The 23,090-nt window shown below is 56.2% G+C and overlaps 1 protein-coding gene across 2 annotated transcripts; it reads right to left on the bottom strand.

Moving 5' to 3' along the window:
• Positions 1-9,460: 9,460 nt before the first annotated feature.
• Positions 9,461-20,733, bottom strand: SERPINA1 (serpin family A member 1). Of its 2 annotated transcripts, none has more exons than XM_030319879.2 (5): positions 20,550-20,733; positions 13,464-14,122; positions 11,814-12,084; positions 10,382-10,529; positions 9,461-9,714 (listed from the first exon to the last, which is right to left on the bottom strand). In XM_030319879.2, the coding sequence occupies exons 2-5, from the start codon at positions 14,116-14,118 to the stop codon at positions 9,478-9,480; spliced, it is 1,311 nt and encodes a 436-aa protein (XP_030175739.1). In that variant the 5' UTR covers positions 14,119-14,122; positions 20,550-20,733; the 3' UTR covers positions 9,461-9,477. The 2 variants fall into 2 exon arrangements, with proteins under 2 accessions (XP_030175739.1, XP_030175738.1); XM_030319878.2 differs by lacking the exon at positions 20,550-20,733 and adding an exon at positions 18,527-18,764.
• Positions 20,734-23,090: the final 2,357 nt, after the last annotated feature.

A 23,090-nucleotide genomic window follows, 5' to 3' on the forward strand; every position in this document is an offset into this window, starting at 1 on the left:
CGCCCTCATCATGGAGGACGGAACAGCAGCAAAGACTCTACGGGGCTCCCCACCTGCCAGGCCCCCTTGTAAGCCCCTTGCCGTCTCATCTCTTGGCCCTCTTGTAATGGCCTGTGACCCAGGGCATATGACAATCGTTCATTTACAGATGAGACCAAAGGTCAGAGAGGTTTAAGTCACCTGCCCGAGGCCACAGGGCAGGAAAGTAGCAGGCCCGGAATCACAGACCCGGCAGGCTGGGTCTTGGCAGTGGCACTAACACCCGCAATGGCCTGTGTGCAAATGCCACGGCCCCTATTTTACATCAGAGGAAACTGAGGCACAGGAAACATAATGTACGGGTGTGCAACTACCCAGGGAGCAGGTCAGATCAAGTGCAGGGATGCCTGGATCTGGAATAGTCCCCCACTGGTCCCCATTGACATGAGGCTGCTGCCCAGAGAGGGTAAGATCTTGCCCAATGACACACAGCCAGAACCACCCCCGCCTCCGACCGTGGTCCAGACTCTCCCTGACTCCATACTTCAACGTCCCTTTTCTCGTAGCTGCTACAGCCGTCATGGAACAGGCCATCTGAGCCTGGAGTTGGTTATTAGCCGACCCTCCAATATTCCGGGCCTGGCGGATACGGCTCGCAAAAGCACTGAGGGCCCTCACCCCTCAAGGCACTCACAGACGTTGACTTATTTCAGCGGCTTGAGGCTGGGAGAGCAGTTCAGGAACATGTTCAAGGCCACACAGCTGGTCAGGCAGAGCTGGCACCAGACAGGTCTCCATGCCCCTGGGCTGGTGCTCCGCACACGGGGGTGCTCACCTGGTAACTTTCTCCCTGAAGCGGGAACTTGGCTGCATCTGACGGCTGAGCCCACAGGGCGTCAGGGGTCTCAAGCTCGGTACCGTGGACCTTCTGGGCTGGAAAACTCTATGCTGTGGGGGGCTGCCCCGTGCATTGTAGGACGTTTAGACGCATCCTAGACAAAACCTCCCAACTCCCAGGTGTGACGATCAAAAATTCTCCAGACGTTGCATGGCGTCCCCTGGGGTCAAAGTGCCCTTGTGCAAGGGGGAGGAGGGCTTCAGAGCACGTGGCCCACTTGGGAGGCCTCCCTTTCCCTAGTTGGACAGACTTGTCTGGGGGTCCCAGGATTCTGCTCTGACATGTCAATGTCGGGCCTTCAGGAGACCACAGCAAATCTCCTCACCTGTCACTTTGGGAACCCAGATGCTCCTGGGGTCCTTCTGCCATTGGGAGTTTAATGACAAGCTCCTCTGAGTGTGGGGGCTGTGCCCAACATACAGTCACACACGGCGGCAGGCCCTAGAAGCTTTTCTCTCTCTCTTTCTTTCCTTCCTTCAGTCCTCCTTACTTCCCTCCCCCTTCCTGCCTTCCTCCTTTCTTTCTTTCTTTCTTTCTTTCTTTCTTTCTTTCTTTCTTTCTGTTTATTTATATTGAGAGATAGAACATAAACAGGTGAGGGACAGGGAAAGAGAGAGAGAGAGAGAGAGAGATACTCTCAAGTAGGCTCTGCATTGTGAGTGCAGAGCCCTACATGGGGCTCCATCCCACAAACTGTGAGATCACGACTTGAACCGAAATCAAGAGTTGTGCACCTAACCGACAAAGTCACCCAGGCACCCCAAGAAGCCTTTCTTGAGCTGGGCCCATGGTGAGTCCCAGGTCCCAGCCCCCAAATTGTCTTTGGTTCCTGCAGTCAACTCCCCTGCCACCCCCCCCTCCCCCGGACACTGCCTGAGTCCCAGCCCTATGCCTGGATGGCAGGCGTCTCGGAGACGCTGGTCCCTCCAGTGACAGAGGGGTGATGGGGAAAGGAGGTAGTGAAAATCCTACTTTTTAGCTTCGGGCAGACCTGGTTCTAACCTGCCTCGATCACTCACTAGCCATGGACCCAGCACAAACACTTTTAATCTCTCTGAGCCCATCTTTGAAATGAGATTGTTGGAGAAGCAAGCGAAGCCAGGCTAGCCATCAAAACTCATGGCCATGGCTTACATACAGCACTGTCCCCTCTCCCCCACCCCCCTATCAACCCTCAGTTTGTTCTCTGTATTTAAGAGTCTCTTACGGTTTGCCTTCCTCCCTCTCTGTAAGTTTTTCCCCCTTCCCCTCCCCCATGGTCTTGTGCTAAGTTTCTCAGTATCCACATACGAGTGAAAACATATGGTATCTGTTTTTTTCTGCCTGACTTATTTCACTTAGCATAATACCCTCCAGTTCCATCCACATTGTTATGAACGGCAAGATTTCGTTCTTTCTCATTGCCAAGTAGTATTCCATGGTATATATAAACCACATCTTTATCCATTCATCAGTTGATGGACATTTGGGCTCTTTCCACAATTCAACTGTTGTTGATAACGCTGCTCTAAACATTGGGTTGAATCACAGGAATCTATCCCCAAAACCAAGAGCACATTGTGTATACTGTATGTTAGCTAACTTGACAATACATTCTATTAAAAGAAAAGATTAAAGGATTAATGAAAAGTTCGGAAATCAATAATGAAGTCACTTTAAAAAAATCTATCCTAAGAAAATAATCAAATATCAACTAGATGCACAAAATCTCAGCATCCGCATGTTTATCATGGCATTATTTATAATAGGTGAACCCTGGAAACATCCAAATGACCAGATATATAAAACCAGTTAAACGGATTACGGTACCATAAGTGATGGACTAAGATGTACGTTTTCTAAGCCATACGTTAAAAAAATAGTGAAATATATAGGAAATCATTGCAATATATTAATAAATGAAATAACAAGTACAAAATGGAAAAAAAAAACAAAACAAAAGAAACTCATGGCCAGAGGAACCCGAGAGATAATTCTTAGAGGGGGTGAGGGTGGTAGGTTTCGCAAACGAAAGCTTTTACAACCAGCGAGGGGCCAACGAGTGGGAGACGGGGCCGTGAACCCAGATAAGAAAGGGGACGAGGTGACGGACAAGATAGCAGGGTTATCTGAGGAGTTAATGAATACACCTCAGTCTTTCAGAGGAGGAGGTCCAAGGACAAGACCAAGGCCGGGGTCCACTGTGCAGGAGGGCGGGGGCCAGGGAGCAGGGGTGGGGGGACCATGGGCCATCCTTTGGAAATCTGGTTGAGCAGGCTACCATGGGGAAAAGCTGAAAGGGCATGCGCTTTCTCCAGTAAGATGATTAAGTGGGTGGCATGGAGTCTGCAGGGCAAGGCCAAGGACTCTGGCTCTGGCTGGGGTTTAGAAGGAACCAGGTAAGAGAAGGAGCCTGAAGCATGTTAGAGAAGTGTGTTAGAGAACACGGAAGGGGGCCCTCCAAGGGGACTTGTCCCTGCCACCTGTAGGTGGGAGAGACACAGGTGAAGACCATCAGGGCTACAGGGTCCTTTCCAAGCCTGGGAAGTGGGGGAGAGGGGAAAGTAAGCCCCGAGCAGCCCCACCCGCCCATGCATGATGCACTATGACGCATCATCAAAGCGAGCCTACGAGACGCTGAGAGCGTTTGAAGGGCGTGATTCCAGCCTCCCCGCTGGCCATGCCCGCCTGCAAATCCTGACCCTGGCGAGTCGGAGCTGAACCTGTCTGTGCCTCAGTTTTCCCTTCTGCCGAGGGGAGATAACAATCCTGGCCCAGTGGCCCAGCCTCTAGCCAGTGTCAGCTCAGGAGGAGGCGCCGATTCCCCAGAGAGTCTAGATAGGCTGGACGCGCACCTGAGGGGCCTCGTCTACTCACAGGGCAGCCTCGGGGGCTGGGACGCTCAGTCTTAGGGGCCCACAGCCACCCCCGCTGCAGGAAATAAGGCTGAGAGCCTCCGGAGTGCAGCCGGTGAGTGCCCGATACCATCAAAGGGCCTTGCTGTTCTTTGAAGTGGCCTCGTCCAGCGAACGGCAGGCACGAGGCCATCTGAAGGGTGGATGATGGGGGCCCCCCGGTCACGCGAGACCGAGAGTTCATTTTGCCTTGATACTCTTCTCACAGAGCTGTCGAGAGGAAAAAGGGGATTACAACTCTCGTAGAGCCTAGAGCTGTGCCTGATACACGGTTGACCTCCAGAAACTCCAGCCACCCGACGTCACCGGGCTTATTACTGCCAAGGTTCCAGCCCTTGGAATCTTCACCTTGGGAGCTGAATCATGTCCTTGGAACCCCAAAGTCCATTTGTCTAGGCACAGAAAGAAGATAAACAGGCACCTATCAAGCGCCCGGGCCCCGGGGAATCATGGGAAAGAACGAGATGGGGCTGCCCGGAGGCAGTTAGCGTCTTGCAGAGTATCAAGACCCAAGGGGCCTTAGTGCTCCCATTTTACTGATGAGAAAAGTGAGGCTCACAGAGAGGCGGTGACTTCCCTAGCTCCCAGGGAGCACATTCGTTCATAGTAGAGCTGCGGCAAGATCCCGGGCCACCTGAGTCCCAAGCCAAGGTCCTCCGTAACGAAATGTGCAGATATCTGTAATTCGTCCCTCTTACTTTCCTGCCGGCAAATGAAGAGACAGGGAAACCAGCCCCCACAGACCGCTATTTTCAGAATCGGCAGTCGGATGTTCGCTATCAGGCAAGAGCCGGTGCCACGGCCGAAGACGCGGCACGCCATCAGCCATAGGAGAAACTTTGAGCGAGTTAGGTCTCACTGTCCCCATTTTGCAGGGACGGGCACTGAGGCCCACTCAGATGGAGGTGCCATCGAAAGCCCTGTTCGTGGCTCCGTGCTAGTTAGAAGGCTCCAGAATTCTGTGTGCTTTTCACCCTGCCTTGGACACTTTTATCCTAGCATTTTAATGCCGAAAGTCACCTCAGAGCTCTAGGACTCAGGACATATTTCGAGACTAGTGATGATGGTCTACCAAAGACATCACTGTTTACTTATACATATTTCTCACTCCCGCCGGGGCCTGAGGGCGGTACCCGATTTCTAGGCCTGTGCTGCACCTGATTTCTGAGTAAGGCACTTGATTTCTTTTTCTTTTTCTTTTTCTTTTTCTTTTTTTTTTTTTAGTATTAGTTACTTTCTTTCCACCCCCTTATTTACTTTTTATTGTTTTATTTTATTTTAACTAGTGAATATTTAAAAAATTTTTTTAAATATGATTTACCATCAAGTTAGCTAACATATAATGTATACAGTGTGCTCTTGGTTTCGGGGGAAGATTCCAGTGATTCATACAACACCCTAGTGCCCATCGCAACAAGTGCCTTCCTCAACGCCCTTCACCCATTTTCACCTTTCCCCTGCCCCCCTATCAACCCTCAGTTTGTTCTCTGTATTTAAGAGTCTCTTTTGGGTTTGCCTCCCTCTCTGTTTGAAACTATGTTTTCTCCTCCCCCTCCCCCATGGTCTTCTGTTAAGTTTCTCGAGTTCCACATATGAGTGAAAACAGATGATATCTGTCTTTTTCTGCCTGCCTTATTTCACTCAGCATAATACCCTCCAGTTCCATCCACGTTGTTGCAAATGGCAGGATTTCATTCTTTCTCATTGCCAAGTAGTATTCCATGGTGTATATAAACCACATCTTCTTTATCCATTCGTCATTTGATGGACATTTGGGCTCTTTCCACGATTTGGCTATTACTGAAAGCACTGTTATAAACATTGGGGTACAACTACCCCTATGAATCAGCACTCCTTTATCCTTTGGGTAAATTCCTAGCAGTGCTATTGCTGGGTCATAGGGTAGATCTATTTTTAATTTTTTGAGGAACCTCCACACTGTTTTCCAGAGCGGCTGCACCGGTTTGCATTCCCACCAACAGTGCAAGAGGGTTCTCGTTTCTCCACTTCTTCGCCAGCATCTGTAGTCTCCTGATTTGCTCATTTTAACCACTCTGACAGGCACCTGATATCGAGGTCTTCTAACCTGCTGGACCTCCATTTCCTCCTCTATAAATTAGGGATAATGATTCTTAGCCTGCGCCCTTCAGGGACTGGTTCCAAAGGTCAGACTAGAGAGCAAATACATTTATTTTATTTTATTTTGTTTTATTATATTAAAAATGTTTACTATTTTGGGGCGCCTGGGTGGCTCAGTTCGTTAAGTGTCCCACTCTTGAATTTGGCTCAGGTCATGATCCCACAGTTCATGGGCTCAAGCCCTGTGTCAGGCTGTGTGTTGACATTGGGAGCCTGCTTGGGATTCTCTCTCTCCCTCTCTCTCTGCCCCTCCTCTGCTTTCTCTCTCAAAAATAAATAAATATTTTAAAAAACGTCTATTATCGGGGGCATGGGTGGCTCAATCGGTTAAGAGTCTGACTTCAGGTCATGATCTCGCTGTTCGTGGGTTTGAACCCCGCGTCGGGCTCTGCGCTGACAGCTCGGAGCCTGGAGCCTGCTTTGAGTTCAGTGTCTCCCTCTCTCTGCCCCTCCTGCTTGTGTTGTCTCTCTCTGTCTCTCAAAAATAAATAAACATAAAATTTTTTTTTTTAAATGTCTGTTATTTTGAGAGAGAGAGAGAGAGAGAGCGTGAGTGCACAGGAGCGGAGGAGGGGCAGAGGGAGAGAGAGAGAGAATCCCGAGCAGGCTCCTCGCTCATCTCAGAGCCCGACTCAGGGCTCCTCCCGGAGCTCCATCTGACAAGCGTGAGATCACAACCTGAGCAGAAATCGAGAGTCGACGCTTAACCGGCTGAGCCACCCAGGTGCCCCGACAGTGAATACATCTTAAAGAACAGGCCAAGTGGACGCTTATGTCTGATCCGCACGATTGGTGCCGCGCTCCCGTCCTTAAGGACGAGGTTGCCTTGCTGTTTCTCCCACCCGCGAGCGGGCCCGTGGTTCTCACGGGCCGATGAATCCCCCGCCTGGGGACCCGAAGCTAATTCGAATCGGGTTTGGGCCACCAGAGCCCAGACTAATGTGACGACAGGCCATTCTGTGAAGTGGGAGGATGGTGTGTCTTAGGTGAGTGCCCTTAACTCCCTCCCTTCCTGATGTTTTCCTGGACTCCAGAGTTCCGACGGGCCTTTGCATCTGTCCCCTGACCTCCTCAATACTGGGGGGCGGGGGGGGAGCACGCAGTGCCACGCAGGTGGCTTGCCGTCGGTTGTCAAGAGGGCTGGGAGAGCTCCAACCGATCCTCTGCTCTTCCTCTGGGCTGGACGGTGTTTTCTCACGCAGGCGTCTCAGGCGTGTGGCTGCAGGCCCCAGCATTTCCCACGCCTGAGGCAGGAGTTTAGCTTGTGGGTGTCTGGGGGAGGGAGTGTGGGTGAGGTGCTGAGGTTTGCAAGAACAAGTAGAGTTCCTGAAGCCAGCTCTGCCACTGACTAGCTCCGTGACCCTGAGCAAGACAGCCAGCGTCTCTGAGCCTCAGTTTCCTCCTCTGGAGAATGGGCGTATGAGAGCAGAGCAGCTCCACCAGCGGCTGCCACGAGGATTATATAGGAAAATGCTTGACTGGCCCCTCAAGGGGTGCCGGGCTTATAGAAAGAGCTCATGTGGGGCCCCTGGGTGGCTCGGTCGCTTAAGCGTCCGACTCCAGCTCAGGTCATGATCTCACGGTCCGTGAGTTCGAGCCCCGCGTCGGGCTCTGTGCTGACAGCTCGGAGCCTGGAGCCTGCTTCGGATTCTGTGTCTCCCTCTCTCTCTGCCCCTTCCCTGTTCATGCTCTGTCTCTCTCTGTCTCAAAAATAAATAAACGTTAAAAAAAAATTAAAACAAAATTAAAAAAAACAAAAAAAGAAAGAGCTCATGAATGTCACAAATGTAGTCCCTTACATCAGCACCCGGATCGGCTCTCCTGTATTTATTTATTTATTTATTTATTTATTCATTTGAGAGAGAGAGAGAGTACGTGAGCAGAGGAGAGGGGCAGTGCAGAGCCCGAAATGGGGCTCAGTCCCACGACCCTGGGATCATGACCTGAGTCGAAATCAACAATCGGATGCTCAACCAACTGAGCCGCCCAGGCGCCCCCTCAGCTCTCCTTTCAAAGCCTTTTTTGAGTACCTGGTCTGAAGTGCGCACCAACTCAGAAATCGGTGTTACAACCACGGTGAGGCTGCTGAGACCCAGAGAGGTTCGGTGACTTCTCTGACGTCACACAGCTGGGACGCTGCAGAGTTTGAACTTAATCTCACTCTGGCATCGCTCCGGGTGTTGGACAATGGTTGTATCATGAATGGAATCTGGGGAGGTTGGAGGTCTCCGGGCTGAGAAAAATCAGAATGGTATCAGGCTTATCTGGGAGACAGGAGGATCGTGATTCTGTTGAGCCACGTGGGATTGCACCTACATGGCCATTTTGACCTAAAAGAGGTACATTTCCTATGACATCGTAGTTGTTTAGATGCACGTGCGCCCCAGCGAGTGGCTCAGGGGGGCATCACTAGATTTGTACGGGGTGGGGCAGACCGGCCACAGGACGAGCACGTTCCCGAGAGCCCAGGGCGCTGGCTCCCTCAGGCTGGGGTCTGGCAGGACTTTCTGACTGCTGTAGGCCTCCAGTGAGGCTCAGCAAGGCAAGAAAGAGCCACATGGCCCTTCGTGAAAAGGGCTGCTCCCGGCAAGGCCACAGCTGTGGTATAGGAGTTGTGGTTTCCCTCAGAACACTGCATGGAGGGCCATGGGGCAGGCATAAGGCAAGATGGAAAGTGTCCCTTGTCACAGCTTAGCCGAGGGAGGGCAGGTAAGGCTCGTGGGCTTGATGACCTACTTCCTTTGCCATGACCAAGGAACCACTGTGATGACTTTCCAGAGTCGTTCACAACTTGGCCACATGATTAGGTAGAAGAGGACACAGGTTAAGTGTCTCGCGGGGGGCGGGGGGGTGCTGGCAGCCTGGGACTAGTCTGAGCAGGTGACACAGACCAAGACCCAGAGGCCCATGTGGGGAGCAGAGCAGGTAGAAGTCCCACCTGCTTCTAGGAGTAATGTTTTCTCCAGGAGCAGAGAAGGAAGAACGAGGGCCGAAGCGCGTGTTCCCAGTCCGGCCCCGCTGAAAAAGTTGCCAGGAAAGATGGGCCGTAGATGTTTGCAGGAAAGAGCTCCGACTGGTAGGAGCCCAAGCCTGGCTCAGGTGGGAGGGCGGGATGAGGGAAAGGAACCAAGTATTCTCCCTCTGCAGCTGGAGATGCGGCAGCTCAGTGCCCCTGTGTGAGTGGAAGGTTCTGGAAGCAACAGGGAGGCAGCCTCGAGGTTGAGGGGCAGCAGGGGGAGGGGCTGCCGTGGGGGGCGCTGCGAGCACCAGCGGGGCAGGGGGAGCCCAGTGGGAGCTGGGGGCTGGGGGCTGGAATCTGAGCCCTTGCGATGCCCCCTCGGGGACTCCCAGATAAGACTGAAAGCCTAGAGCTTTTCCAGAGTGACCGGGGCAAACATTTCGCCCCGGCCCAGCACCGCTCCCAGACAGTGGGAAGGCCTGATAGAGAGTGAACAGTGGACACCAAAGGTCGCTGTGACCCACATTCCACACACTGCCGGGGGATGGAAGGGGAGACTCAGGTGAAGGATGAAGGATGTCACACACAAGCTTGGGCCGGATCATTCTTTAATGTCTGTCGTCTGGGGAGGGGGCTGAATTCAGAAAGCCAGGTGTTGTGTGGGTGGGGTTCACCACCTTTCCCATGAAGAGGATGTTCTTGGTGTTTCTGTCGTAGAGGATGATCACAAAGGGCCTGTTGAACTGGATAGTTGGGGGCATCGACATGGGGATGGCTTCCATAAATGTGGCCCCAGCGGCTTCTGTCCCTTTCTCGTCGATGGTCAGCACGGCCTTATGCAGCGCCTACAGGGCGAGAGCACGGCGGCCTGTCCTGAGTGGGGATGGGCTGCCGTCCCCAACCCAGCCCTGGGAGCGAGGCCCAAGGAGGGGGGTGTTGCCCAGGGAGGGGCTTATGTGGGCCTTTCTCCACCTGGCCTGTCCTTCCCCATCCATTGCCTCCCTCCCTGATGTCAAGCACCCTGGGGCTCAGGACTCTGACGGGGACCTTCGTTGCATCTGGTCCACACCAGGCACTCAGTTCCCAGCCAGCCTTCGAGCTGCGGTTGTGGCTTTAGTCACCTTTAATTTTCTGAATAAATGGTATCTTTAGGCAAAATCACTCATTCACCTAGACTCAGCGATTGGCCAATGGCTCCCAGTGTCACAGACGCAGGGGCAAAAGTCCTCTGAAATCCCTGAGCTCCAGCCTGCCTTTGTAACTGTGGGTCCATCGAGGCCCAAAGAAGGGAAGGCCCTGGCCAAAAATGACCCAGAGTGTCAGTGCCACAAGTGCGGAGGAGGTCCCTAAAGTGCCAGAAGCATGTGAGGCCACCTCCTCCATTGTCACCTGCCCACATTCCAGTGTCAGTGGATCCAGGGCGCTCGTCAGGAACCTCAGTCTGCAGAGGTGTTTGTGTCCCTTTGTCCCCCACACGCACCGGTGGCCAATGGCCACCAGGGACACACTCACCTTGGACAGCTTCAGGGGACCTTGCTCAGTGATCCCTGAGAGGTCTGCCTCGTTGCTGAAGACCTTGGTGATGCCCATTTTTTTCAGGACGGTTTGCAGATCGTAGGTTCCAGAAATGGACAGTTTGGGCAAATGTAAATTGGCAGACCTGTGACGACGGTTCGGAAACAAAGGCGTTTCACAGCATTGAGCGTTTCATTTCTGGTTGTTTCTCCCTGTCAGTGGCCCTCGCCCTGCCCCCACGGGAGCGCTGGAGGTGTGCACGGGTTATTCCATTTCTAGCTCCTCCCCCCCCCCCCCCCCGGGTCAGAGGATGTAGAATCACAGGGATGGCTTGTCCTGCAAAGTGTCAGATGCCCCCTCCTGCCTCCTCCGAGCAGCCCTCCAGGAAGTCCCCTGGGGAGCGCTCAGCGCACCGCCCTGCAGGGTCAGGTGTCCCCCAGACCGGGACCTCCCCAGAGCCCGAATCCCAGGGGAACGTGGGATGAGTGTGGAGGGACATCTGCTCGGCGAGTCATGCGTGAGCCCACGGGCCGAATGCCCCGCTCTGCTTTTCCGTGGGGCCAGCGTGTGGCCCCGAGCAGGGTCTGCCAGAGCGAGCTGACTGGCACTGAGGCTCCGCTCGACCCGATCCGGATTCGGCACCGCCTTGTTCTTCTTTCAGCTTCTGGCGCAGGCAGCCCAGGAGTGGGGGGTGGGGGTGGGGCGAGGAGGTATTAAAACTGCTACTTTAATTGTATCCTTATGCTCTTTCGTGTCTTTATATTCACTTAAGCACGGATATGCTTATTATGTATTCTTCTGGGTGTCAGTTTCATGTGTGAATTGTACTTGATTATTTATATACGTTCCCATTGCTACATTTATACGTGCGTGTATCTTGTCATCGTGTGGAGGATAAAATAGGTCACGAGGGCTTGGGCGTTTTATGCACTAATTTGGGGTGCACGCTCATGCATTACCTCACTACGGGGACCCAATCAGTCCACACCTGTCTGGTGACAGAGGAGCCCAAACCCTGCTCCAAGGTGCGCCCGAGGGTCCCTCCCCGGGGCCTCTGCCTTCCCGGCCGACCCCAGGCAGGCTGTCCCCGTCCGGCCCCGGGCGTCATATGCTCTGACTCCACATCCGCTGCCCCCCTCGCCAGAAGCCCACCTCTCCCTTCGTGGTCCTCCCAGGGCGCGTGCTGGCACCGGGAAGGGACAGTGTCCCCGGTGGGGAAGCGAGTCCCCAAGGACAGGACTCTGGCCTCCTCACCGCGGGCACCGTCCTGTCACGGAGCCCGGCCGGTGCGGTCTGAACGATGGCAGCCTGGGTCTGGGACACCAGGTCCCGCCCCGCTGTGGGGCGCACGGGGCGTGGGGCCGCCCTCCCTCCCTGGGACCCGGCCGGACGCGGCGGCTCCCGGGTTGTTCTCTGGTTTGGGAATCACCTGGAATGTCTCTTTTCCAGGGCCTTGGCCAGGATGTCCCTGTTCAGCGTTTCCTCCAGCTGCTGCATTTTGCCCTGGTCGGGCAGGATGAAGAAGGCGGTGGCGTTGCCCACGTAGTCCATGAGCAGCGACCAGCTGGAGAGCATGTCGCAGTAGTGGACGTCGAACATGCCCAGGCGGCTCATCATGGGCACCCTGACCGTGGTGTCCTCGTCCACGTGGAAGTCCTCCTCTGTGGTATGCTGGAGCTCGAAGGGCTTCTCCCATTTGCCTGGAGGGAAGGGAAGGTGGGCTTCAGCCGGCGGTGGGGGAAGGTTTGGACAATAGGGTGGGATAAAAAAGCCCCGAGTCTCCTTGGTGAGACAACTTCTCTCCGAGCCTCAGTGTCACCATCTGTAAAATGGGGCTGCCATGAACAGTCTACTGAAAGGACGTTAGAGAGAAGAATGCAAGACCGGAGGAGGATCCAGAAGGTCTATGTTATCGAGGCTAAGGCCTGCCAGTCTGGATATGCAAAGCGAGCATTTTTACTTGTATTCCTTGCTCACGTATTTGAGGGTGGCTTGGGAGATGCTAAATGAAAATTACTGACATCAGTCATACTCGGCACGTCCCTGTGGGAGTCTCCCTGCCCCTTGTTAACGGGCGGCTCTTATCATTCAGGAAATCGCTCTCGCCCCCACCCCAAGCCTTTCCCTGGACCGCTGGGCAGAATGGCAATGCCCGGGTAGCTCCCCTCCACTGCACCGAGAGAGCAGCACTGTCCGGGCAAGGCCCAGAGGGAGGGCGCCCCGGGAACCCCTGTGCCAAACTTCCCCATTGCACAGGGATGGAGACTGAGGCTGGAGAAGGGCCAGACCCACCAGAAGTCACACAGCAGAGCTGGGACCTAACATCTGCCCGCTCTGGCCCCGTGCTCTGCATCACACTCTTGCCTCCAGAGCGAGGAGCCCGCAGCGGGGAGGAGGCATCCCTGGCCTTGCTCTCACCTCCCTGCCCCAGGCCATTTCCACTGCCTTGGAGTGCCCTCTGGGGCCTGCAGGCACCCTCCACCGCCCCCCTCCACGTTGCCATCCCTCAGGGAGGAGGCCAGGCTGAGGTTCAAGTTCAGCTGAGCACCTGCTGCGCGAGCATGCAGCCCCATGTTCTTTGTAACTTGTTCAGTCCTCACAGAAACCCGCCAACAAGGGCATGATTACGTGTCCGTTACAGAGAAGAAACCAGAGCCTCAAAGAGGTTAGAGTCAAATAGCTTAGAGTCAAATAGCTAATAAGCGATAGAGGAAAGGTTTGCACCCTGGTGTTTCTGTCTCCAGAGCCGTCCCTCCCTCCACCGCACTGGAGTTGTCGGAAGTGTGTTCCCAGGACGCCCCTTCCCTTCATACTCTCTGCTAAGCCTGCCTGTTTCACCGCCCTCCCTGCTAGGGATTGACAACGTACACTAGGACGTTAAAGGCTCTGAAAAGTCCTGCAGAGAAGAGGACGATTTGACTGTCCCACCCATCGTCCCCTGACCTTAGTTGAATAACATATGCAGAGGTGCACTGATTTAGTCTCCCTGCCCTGCCACGGCAAGTTTAAGAACTGTGTGTTTGAGACTATTTTTGGACGTTCTCGTGGGAGTCAGCTCAGGTGGCTGTTACAACCTTACCTTTAAAGAAAATGTAATTCACCAGAGCAAAAACTGTGTCTTTGTCAAGATCTTGGACCAAATCCACAATTTTTCCTTGGGTTCCCTTCTCTACGTAATCGTTGATCCGTTTCTTGGCCTCTTGGTTGTCTCCGAAGTTGATGGAGAAGGCTTCCGAGTGGTACAGGTTCTTGACGTCCTCCAGAAACTTGTTCAGAAGCTTCACGCTCTCGTTGATGAACAGGCCACTGCCGGTGGTCAGCTGCAGCTGGCTGTCCGGCCGGTTGAGGGTGTGGAGAAGCTGCTGGAAGCCCTCGTGGACTTCACCCTCTGCTCTCTCGGTGAGGTTGAAACCGAGGCCCTCCAGGATCTGGGTGTGAGTGTCACCCTTGCTCCCCAGAGACAGCATCGCGAAGGCCGTAGCGATGCTCACGGGGGAGAAGAAGATGTTGGTGTGGTTGGACTCATGGGCCACCTGGCGGTACATGCTGAAGGCGAAGTCAGCCAGGTTCGGGGCGATTTTGTGGCAGGCCGGCGCCTCGTGGTGCTCATGGTCGTGTTGGGATGCCACTGTCTCCTGGACAGCGTCTCCCTGGAGACCCTCAGCCAGGGAGCAGGGGACCAGGCAGCACAGACCCGCCAGCAGGAGGAGGCCCCACGTGATGGAGGATGGCATCGTCCTGCGAGACAGAGAGGGGGCACCACGCCCACGTCAGGCCGCACGCTGAGTCCCTCGGCCGCTGACTGACACCACCGGCAGCATCCCCAGCTTACCGAACCCTTATCGTGTGCCGGCCCAGTGCCGAGGACTTCCCTTCGCCCTCATCATGGAGGACAGAACAGCAGCAGAGGCTCTACGGGGCTCCCCACCTGCCAGGCCCCCTTGTAAGCCCCTTGCCGTCTCCTCTCCGGGCCCTCTTGTAATGGCCTGTGACCCAGGGCATACGACAATCGTCCATTTACAGAGGAGGAGACCAAAGGCCCAGAGAGGTTTAAGTCACCTGCCCGAGGCCGCAGGGCAGGGAAGTAGCAGGCCCGGAATCACAGACCCGGGCAGGCTGGGTCTTGGCAGTGGCACTAACACCCACAATGGCCTGTGTGCCACGGTCCCTGCTCCACAAAAGGGGAAACTAAGGCAACAACGAGCACGGGAGATTTGTGCACACTTACCCGGGAAATGGGCCGGATCAGGCTCAGGTACGACTGGATGGGAACGGGAACACTTCTGTGAACTCTTTTTATTTACCGGACACGAGGCTGCTGCCCAGAGGGGGCGAGATCTCGCCCAGTGACACACAGCCAGGTCACAAGGGGCCGGGGGGCCGTCCCCACTCAGCACGCAGGGTGAGCCTCAGCCCCTAGCACTTTTGCCGGAGCTGAAGGACAGCCCCACAGGGGTCCGGGGCCTCGGCCACGTGAAGGGGGTCCAGTCCCTGCGGCCAGCTTACCCGCACATCCTCGCCACACCTCCGTCCCAAAGCTGGGGTCGGCGGTGACGTGGACGGTCGACATACTGATTCCCCCAGTAGATTAGGGGTTTGTGCGCATACGTGGGGCAGGGGGGTAGGCGTTGAAAAAGCATTTCTAAGGTGGGCTTTGTCACTACCAGCTGGGTGACCAGGACAAGCCACTCAGTCTCTCTGGTTTTCCTGTTGCCTCCTATAGAGAAGTGAGCTTGTTGGGAGAATCCGGTGAAGTAAGTCTGACACCAGACTGAACCCTGACGGGTTCTGGCGGCTGGCAGGGGCTGCCAACCAGAGGCCTTCAGAGGGCAGGCCGGGGACGGACATGGGTCCCCTGGCTCTGGGGACACAAGAGGAAGCAGCAAGGCTCATGGCTGAACCAGCTAGAGCAGGCTCTGCCTGGCGCTGGTCACAGTCCACATCACTCACAGCGACCCAGAACCCGCCCTGCTCCTCTGAGCTCCCCCTGCCCCAGATGTGGCCCCGCCACGGGCCACCAGCCTGCACCCCCTCAGCACAACCTTCTGTCTTCACGGGTGGGGAAACTGAGGCCCGAGCAGAGGAGGACGTGCCCACGGCCACATCAGGTAGCTGTTTCTCATGTAACGAAAACCATCAAGCCCAAAAAGGCAGAGGAATCCTTAAAGTTGGAATTTGAAAACCGGAGAGGAAAAAGCTGGGAATAAGAAACGTTGGGTCTCGTGTAGCCTCCCCGACCTTTACGGGTGTCTTTGGGACAAACCAGCAAGACCCAGTACAACACTGGCTTCTCTCCACCACCCTTTCCCTGGCCTTCGTGGCTCTAAATAATCCAAACATGACCGACCACACGCAGCTGTAGAAATCCAGGTGGGGGGACATCCGAATGAGTTTCCCCTGCACCGACGTTGGATTCTCGGTTAGCAGCGGTCTGGGTTTGGTGATGCGAAATGGAGTGAGGGGTGTGGCGAGGGGAGGTGGGGGGTGGGAGAGGCTCCCTCGGAGGAGGGAGCTGCTGGCTGGGGGGCTTGGCTGGGGAGGGGCCGCCGCCATCATGGGCACAGCCGTCTCAGTGCGTGTAACATTGCCTACTCTGGTAAAAAGTCTGAGGCCCAGAGAGGGTCAGGGCCTTGCCAAGGCCACACAGCGAATCGGTGGCAGAGCTGGAACGAGCCTTGGTTTCCCTACCACTTGAACGGCAGATTGAGACAGCCGTGTCCTCGGGTCTCAGACTCTGTGGGTGTCAGAACTGGGCCCCGGGGGACGCTGACGTGGGGCTTGAGCCTCCTCTTGGCTTCCCTTTGCCTCTCAGTTTCTCCTTCCAACTCAGGGCCCCCAGCCTTCTGCTTTCTCCACGCCCTTCTGTCAAAGGCGGCACCCGGCGCCCCCAGAGCCTGATGCTGGGGAAGATGGTGTCCTGGACGGGGAGGCACTCGGAGGTGTAGAGACCGAGCTTTAAACCTCAGGAATGAGGACGTCATGGCGACATCTCCGGCATCCAGGGCAGGTGGGAGCAGTCTGCCAGGGAGGGGGCCCGTGAAGTGAGCCATTTCTTTGCCTAGTCAAATACCATTTCCACCCACAAGCATAAAATGAATGATCCCGGGTGACCCAGTGGGGTCCAGGCAAGCCACTGGGGCATCAACCGCCTGCTAAAACCTGGCCCTGAATAAGCCCAGGTGTGATTCAGCTCAACCACCTGTGGGCGATAGCCTTGGGCAGGTGACTTCACTCCGTTGACCCCCGGCTTCCTGTCTGTAAAGCGGAGGGAAGATGCCTGTGCGTGGCAGATGTGAGGTGCAGACAAGGTGACGGGTGGGTGGGCACCTGCCAGGTGTGGACGCCCTCGTACCTACGCACAGGTAGGGTTCAAGTGGAAAAACTGGCAGGTCCCTTCCCGGCCGGTTGCCGTATTGCCCAGGACCAGAGAAGAGGGTCCGTGCTCAGCGATGAACGGCCTCTGAGTTTCGGAGAATTTTAAATTCAATTCTGTGCCCAAACCTGTGCCTCAGCGTCACCGTCACTGTCATCGTGTCCAGTAAATACCATCGTGTCCAGTTTCACTGTCTCTGTGTCATCTAATGTCCCCGACAAAGCTTACCCTACGAAGTGGGAGTTACTATCAGCCCCGTTGTAGAGATGGAGAAACTGGGGTCACAGAGGTTATGTAACTTACTGAAAGCCATACACCTGGTTGCTTATGAATCTGGGATTTCATCTTAACTAAGCATTTTGATTCCGGAACTTGGCCTTCTGTCCTTCTCTGTGTACAAAGCTGAAGCCAGACACCTTGAAACAGGAAATCGGTGGAGTGGTCTGGCTCAGGGAAGGGGGGAAGCATCGCTTGGGGCTAAGCTCAGAGGCTATGAGGCCAGAAGGCTTGCGTTCAGTTCGATATCAGCTGTGTGACCTTGGGCAAGTTACGTAACCTCTCTGAATCTCCGTTTCGGGGAGATGACCAGCGTGCATTTCCTCACGGAGCGACGGTGCAAATTAAATATGTGCAAAGTGCCAAGAAACGCTTCACACACTGTCAGCTGTCAGGGAGCCTCAGCCGTTACTGATATTGTTATGGGCCTTTTGGAGCACCACGTGGGAGTCTGGTGGCCTTGGCCATCGTTGTAGCCTCCGTCTCCAAAAACCGATGACAGAGACATTTTATCCTTCCCGTGCTCCGGAGATCAAGGCTGGAGGGGTGGGGTGAGGGGAAAGAGGGCAAAAGCTGTCTACGGTTTGTCCAAGGGGACAGAGAGGTTGAGCAGTGGTCCAGGGTCACCCAGCATCAAAGAGGCCTCGAGGCCAGCCCAGGCTTCCCATTCCCCAGCTGGCGCCCAAGACCCGAGACAATTATGTTGGCAGGGGGAGGAGGTTTGGGAACGTGAGCTCTGGAGTTAGGCGGCCTCGGTTTGAATCCCGGAGAGTGTGTAATTTGGGGCAAGTTCTAAACTTCTCTGTTCCTGACTTCCGTATCTGTAAAATGGGAATAACCTCAGTAACCACCGCAAAAGGCTGCTATGAGGTCTAAGGTCCTGACCGCATGTAAGGAGATCAGCAGCCACCTGGCTACAGCAAGGGCTCAGGAGCACAGCTCCGAGCCCCGAGGACGGTGCCCCCCCAGGGTTTTGGATCTCGCACCACGAACGAGGGCGCCCAGAAGCCCACGGACAGGGAAGCCCAGCGTGGTTCTGATCTGGGCATATCCGCGCAGGAACTCTGGGCTCCGGTCCCACCTGCCTCCCCCAAGCTCCCTATATGAGTCCGGGCTCCCCACTGTCCCTCTCTGGGGGACAAACCTTATCTTTCTCACCCTTAGAAGCGGGGAGAAGATACGCCCCCAGGCACAGGGAAGGCGGTGAGCCCTGCAGGAGGCAGCCCGTGGGGAGGACACAAGAGCTCTGCCACCCTCCCTCCCGGGGTCCCACGTCCACACCACTCACAGAGGGCCGGTGTTCTCTCCAGTAGGACCTGGGGAGGCCCTGGGCAGGCTTGGGAACAGAAGAGGAGCTCCAGGGCTGCCCTTGCTGTGACGACAGGGTGTCCGGCCCCGGCCTGTGCCACCCTCTCCGCATTCCCGGGACCTGCCTGGCAGTGCAGGGGCCCCGAGGCCTCTCCGGAGGCTCCCCCAGTGGAAGGCATACTTACGGTTTACTGTCCCAGGCCGGGGCTGGTGACCGAGGCTGAGGAGACAGAGCCTAGTTGTGGTTCGTATTTAAGCAGTGGACCCAGAGGGACGACGGGGGAGGCTGCTGGTGAATATTAACTAAGGTCACCCCAGTTATCAGAGGAGCAAATAGGGACTAAGTCCATAGGCCAGTTCTGAGCTGTCCACTCGCACGGCCCCTGTGTGCTCTGTCTGGACGGCACGCAGCCCTCTGTTCCCTACACGAAAGGGAGTCATTGTGCCCAGCTCATAAACCACAGCGTCCTGCATCCACGGGGGTGGGGGTGGGGGTGGGGGTGGGGGCATGACTCAGGCACTCTTTGGGACAGCATCACTTTGGTGGCTTACCCTCCCCCTGGGGAGTTCTCAGCGGCTGCCCCACTGGTGGCAAGGAGCCACCTTGAAATGCCTCCTGCCGGAGACGCGCTGCTGCCTTGGGCGCGGGCGGGGAAGTTAAAAGCACATTTGGCGGACAGGGAAACTGAGGTCCGGAGCGGAGAGGTTGCTCGTCCATAGTCAGCCAGCTGGCCCCAGATGCGAAAACCCTCTCGATTTTCCTGAGGGGTAAACGGGCCATGACCAATGCTGACACAGCCGCTCTGGGCTGGCACGGGCGGCCACAGGCACAGGCCAGGGGGCAGATGGCAAATCGATAAAGAAGGGCTGTGCTGCCTCAGGCAAGCTGCTTCACCTCTCTGAACCAGGAGGGGCTTTTGTCTGCATCGTAGGGGTTTGGAAGTCCGGCTTCCGAGCGGGGGTGTCGGGGGACGTACACGACCACTTCTGTAAAGTGCCTGGTGCACAGAGGGCTCTTCCGTTTGGCCCGCACAGCCCTCTGCTCAGCCCTGCTCTCCAGGCTTCTCCGGGCAGGAGGAGGCTTAGTTCTTGGCCAGCCTCAGCCTGTTACTGTTTCCACTGGGTGTGGCTCCCGGCAGAGGAATGTGGTTCACAAGCTGCTTGGATTTTCCTGGGCATGTGGCCCTGTTCTGGGGCTATTACAGCCCCCTGGAGCGCCGCTGGGGGCGGAGATGGTGGGACAGGGTAGAGGCTTGGCAGGGCCTCACTTGACCGTGATCCCTTTAGAAACCTAAGGCAGACCTCACCCCCTCTCTGTGCACCCTGACGGTCCCTGGCGCAGGATAGGCGCTCTACGGGCATTTGTCGAAGGGGCAGATGAGTGGGTGAGTGCGTTTCTGTCCCTCCTCTCGTTCCCCTGGTCCCAAGTGTGGGACTCTGCCAGGCGGACGACCTGTAGTTTCCTCTGGGACACGGGTTCAGGCCCGGGAACCCAGCTCTCCCATTCATTGTGAGATTTCAGGGCAGCTGTTTAACCTCCCCGTGCCTCAGTTTCCCCACCTGTGAAACGAAGATCGCAACAGTACCCGCCTCGATGGGCCGCTGTGAGGATTCAACGCAGTAGTTCACGGTTAGCTCAGAGCCCAACGTCGGGTGTGCACAGTAAGCCCTTGTGATGGGGGCCCTACCTCGTGCCGGTGGCTTTCCTTGGTGTCATTGTGGGGGAGGGAGGCATTCCAGGACTATCCCCCCAGGCTCTCCTGTCCAGTGCTCTCAGTGACCCTGTGAGGGGAGCACCTGCCACCCCCCATACAGAGCAGAACAAGCTCAGAGAGGGGAAGAAGCCCCACTCCCATTCTGTCCCCCTACTTCCATGATATGGCTTCGGGCTCCTTCCTCTCAGCTGGCTGGCTGGGCACCTCCCCGCTGGGGCTCTACACCCCCCTCCCACCATGGCTCGGAGAGCTGGGCTGTGATTGAGGCGAGGCCTGACCTCCATACCTCCCGAGCATCTCTTCCTCTCCCCGTGCCTCAGTTTCTCCATCTGTACAATGGCCTCCTTCCAACCCCAGCTGCCCGCCCCCCACCTCTTGCAGTGAGTGGATGGACAACACCAAGTGTCCCCCCGTCCACGCTCTTGCCAAGCTTGGTCCCCCCGGCCCGGTGACCTCGGGGCTGGTGGGAGGGACCGCCCCATGCCCCCTCTACCTGTGATCCTTGTGCTGTGCTGGCCTCCACACCTCCTGTGACAGCCTGGCCTCCTCTGCCTCCTCCGAGACTCCGTGTGTGCCCGGAGGAGTGCACGGTCTCTGCCAGCCTCGGAGGAAGGAGACTCTGGGTGTCCGAGGCAACAGGTCTAGGAGGGGCGGGGAACTGGGACAGGAAGCCGCCCAGCACAAAGCCGTGGGTAGCCGGGCGGGTGCCAGTCAGCCCTTCCTGGCCCAGGCAGTCCTGCTTGTCACCTGCTCTTCTGGCTGTGTCCATAAGCCTCTGTCAGAGGGAGGGTGGTCCTGGGCTCAGAGGGTTAAAGGAGACAACAGGTGTCAGTCCCCCTCCTAGCCCACAGCCTGGCACCAGCATCTCGGTGGGTTTCCAGGGCCAGCCGTGGAGGGGAGGACTGAGCCACCTGACAAATGCCCAATGAGACCCCCACAGAAGCTGAGAAGGGTCTGCGTGTATGGCAGAGGTACATGTCCCGGACTCTGGCTGGGTGCAGAAGGGATGCCCGACGTCCCAGCAGGGGCTGGGCCACGTGAGGGGCTCAGGGACCCTGTCCCGTTCGAATCAGGACTCCACGCTCCACTCTTCCTTACCTCCCCGCCCTCCTACTCCCCCATTCCCCCCGTCCTAGGATTTTCTGCAGCCTCAGCGTGGGCGGGCAGGCTGGTGGCAGAGGGCTCCTGATCCAAGAAGAAGGGGTGGGATGATCCAGGGAAACTGAGCTGGGATAGAATCCTGGTTGGGGGGGGGCACCCAGTGACCTTTCTCGAGGACAGCGGTCCATGAACCAAAAACCATGGAGGGGCAGGTCTGGTCCGCTTGGTTACCGCTGGAATTGTTGATTGCAGCCTCTGGGCTGACGCGCTGGGAGTGAACGCATCCTCGGAAGAGCCCGTGGGCTGGTTTAAATACGAAGCTTCTGGGGTCCCCCTCCCCGTCCCCAGGCCCTGCCTAGAGGTGGGAGAAGCCTGAGCGCTGAGCTGTTGTGTCTGCAGTGGAAAGGGCGTGAGGGGGAGGGTGACCAGGTGGGTCAGGAGAGTGGGGTGTACTTCAGGGGCATTTCGGGGCCATCGGGAGAGCTCCCTGGGCTGTGCCAAAGGCCCCTTGCAACGCTGGAGCTCTCACGCGCTCTCTGGTCCCCCGGCACCGGCTCCCTTCCTCAGGGGGCAGCGTGGGGTGGTGGTTAGGGCACGGGCTCAGGAGCTAAACACCTGGGTTCAAGCCTGAACTACACCACCGGCTGTCCTTTGTGAAAGCTTCACCGCTTGCCTCGGTTCCCTCATCCGTAATACGCGCGATAAGAGGTATCCCTTGTTGCTTTTTAAATTTTTTTAACGTTTATTTACTTTTGAGAGACAGAGGGAGACAGAGGACGAGCAGGGGAGGAAGAGAGGGAGAGGGAGACACAGAATCGGAAGCAGGCTCCAGGCTCTGAGCTGTCAGCACAGAGCCTGACGCGGGGCTCGAACCCTCGAGCCCTGAGATCGTGACCCGAGCCGAAGTCGGTTGCTTAACCGACTGAACCACCCAGGTGCCCCGAAGAGGTATCACTTGTCCCAGGATTGTGAGGAATCAGTGCGAAATGGGGATAATGGGTCTTTTTCTCAGAGGGGCTCAAGGGAACTGATGCTCGTGGGGCGTTTTACACCAGGCCTGCTCTTGAATGTCACGGAAACCCGTGTGTGTCCGTTCACTTTAGTAGGGTTGGTCGGATGCTCCTGGCTTTCTCTCCCAGGACACGAGTTCAGTTTGCGCCGTGAATTTGCAGCCGGTTGGCACCTTGCAAATCATCCAACTTGCAACCCCCTACTGGGCCCTCTTCCCTCCTGGACGGCACCTCTGGGCCTGCTTCCTGTGTGTGGTTCGGTTCTTGCTTTTTCTGGAAATGTCTGGCTTATCCAGACCCTTCTCGGCTCGTCCTTACTCAGAGAAAAAGGAGGCCAATGCATGCGTCGTAAGTGCGTTCTATTAACAGAGTCGGTAGAAGGCGTAGAGCGCACATCTGTCGCTTTAACCCCTACGTGTTGAAATTAAGAGAGCCAGCGTTTTTGGTATAACTAACCCTTCCTGCACTTTAACTTTACTCTCTTGAATTTATGGGCCATTATGGCCACCATGGCCTCTCAGCTTTTGGGAGGCTCAACTTATCCTGTTCAACTACGGTGCTATTTCCTTTAGGATGGTCAATTGCCACACGTTGGCCAACGGGCTGCCCTTTTCTCCTCTTAGCGATGCTAGCCGACCTTCGGAAAGCATGCACTTGTATTCCAGCAACGACGTGGTGATCCAGGCCCATTCTCTTCTCTTGTCCCTAGACACGGTGCCAGCAGCCCTCTCTGGGGGAGGAAGGGAGCAGGTGTGGCAAGGGTCTTCCTAGGGATCCCGGCGAGCACCGGACGTGCAGGACCCGCTCCTGCTCGGGGGCCAAGGGAGACCCTGAAGGACTCTGGGACTTGTTTTCCAGAAATTCGAGCCCTGCGTGGGTGGCTCAGATAAAGAGGGCAATTAGGGATCTTTGAACTTACCCAG

The sequence above is a fragment of the Lynx canadensis genome, chromosome B3, assembly GCF_007474595.2.
Source record: "Lynx canadensis isolate LIC74 chromosome B3, mLynCan4.pri.v2, whole genome shotgun sequence".
In the NCBI taxonomy this organism is placed as follows: Eukaryota; Metazoa; Chordata; class Mammalia; order Carnivora; family Felidae; genus Lynx; species Lynx canadensis.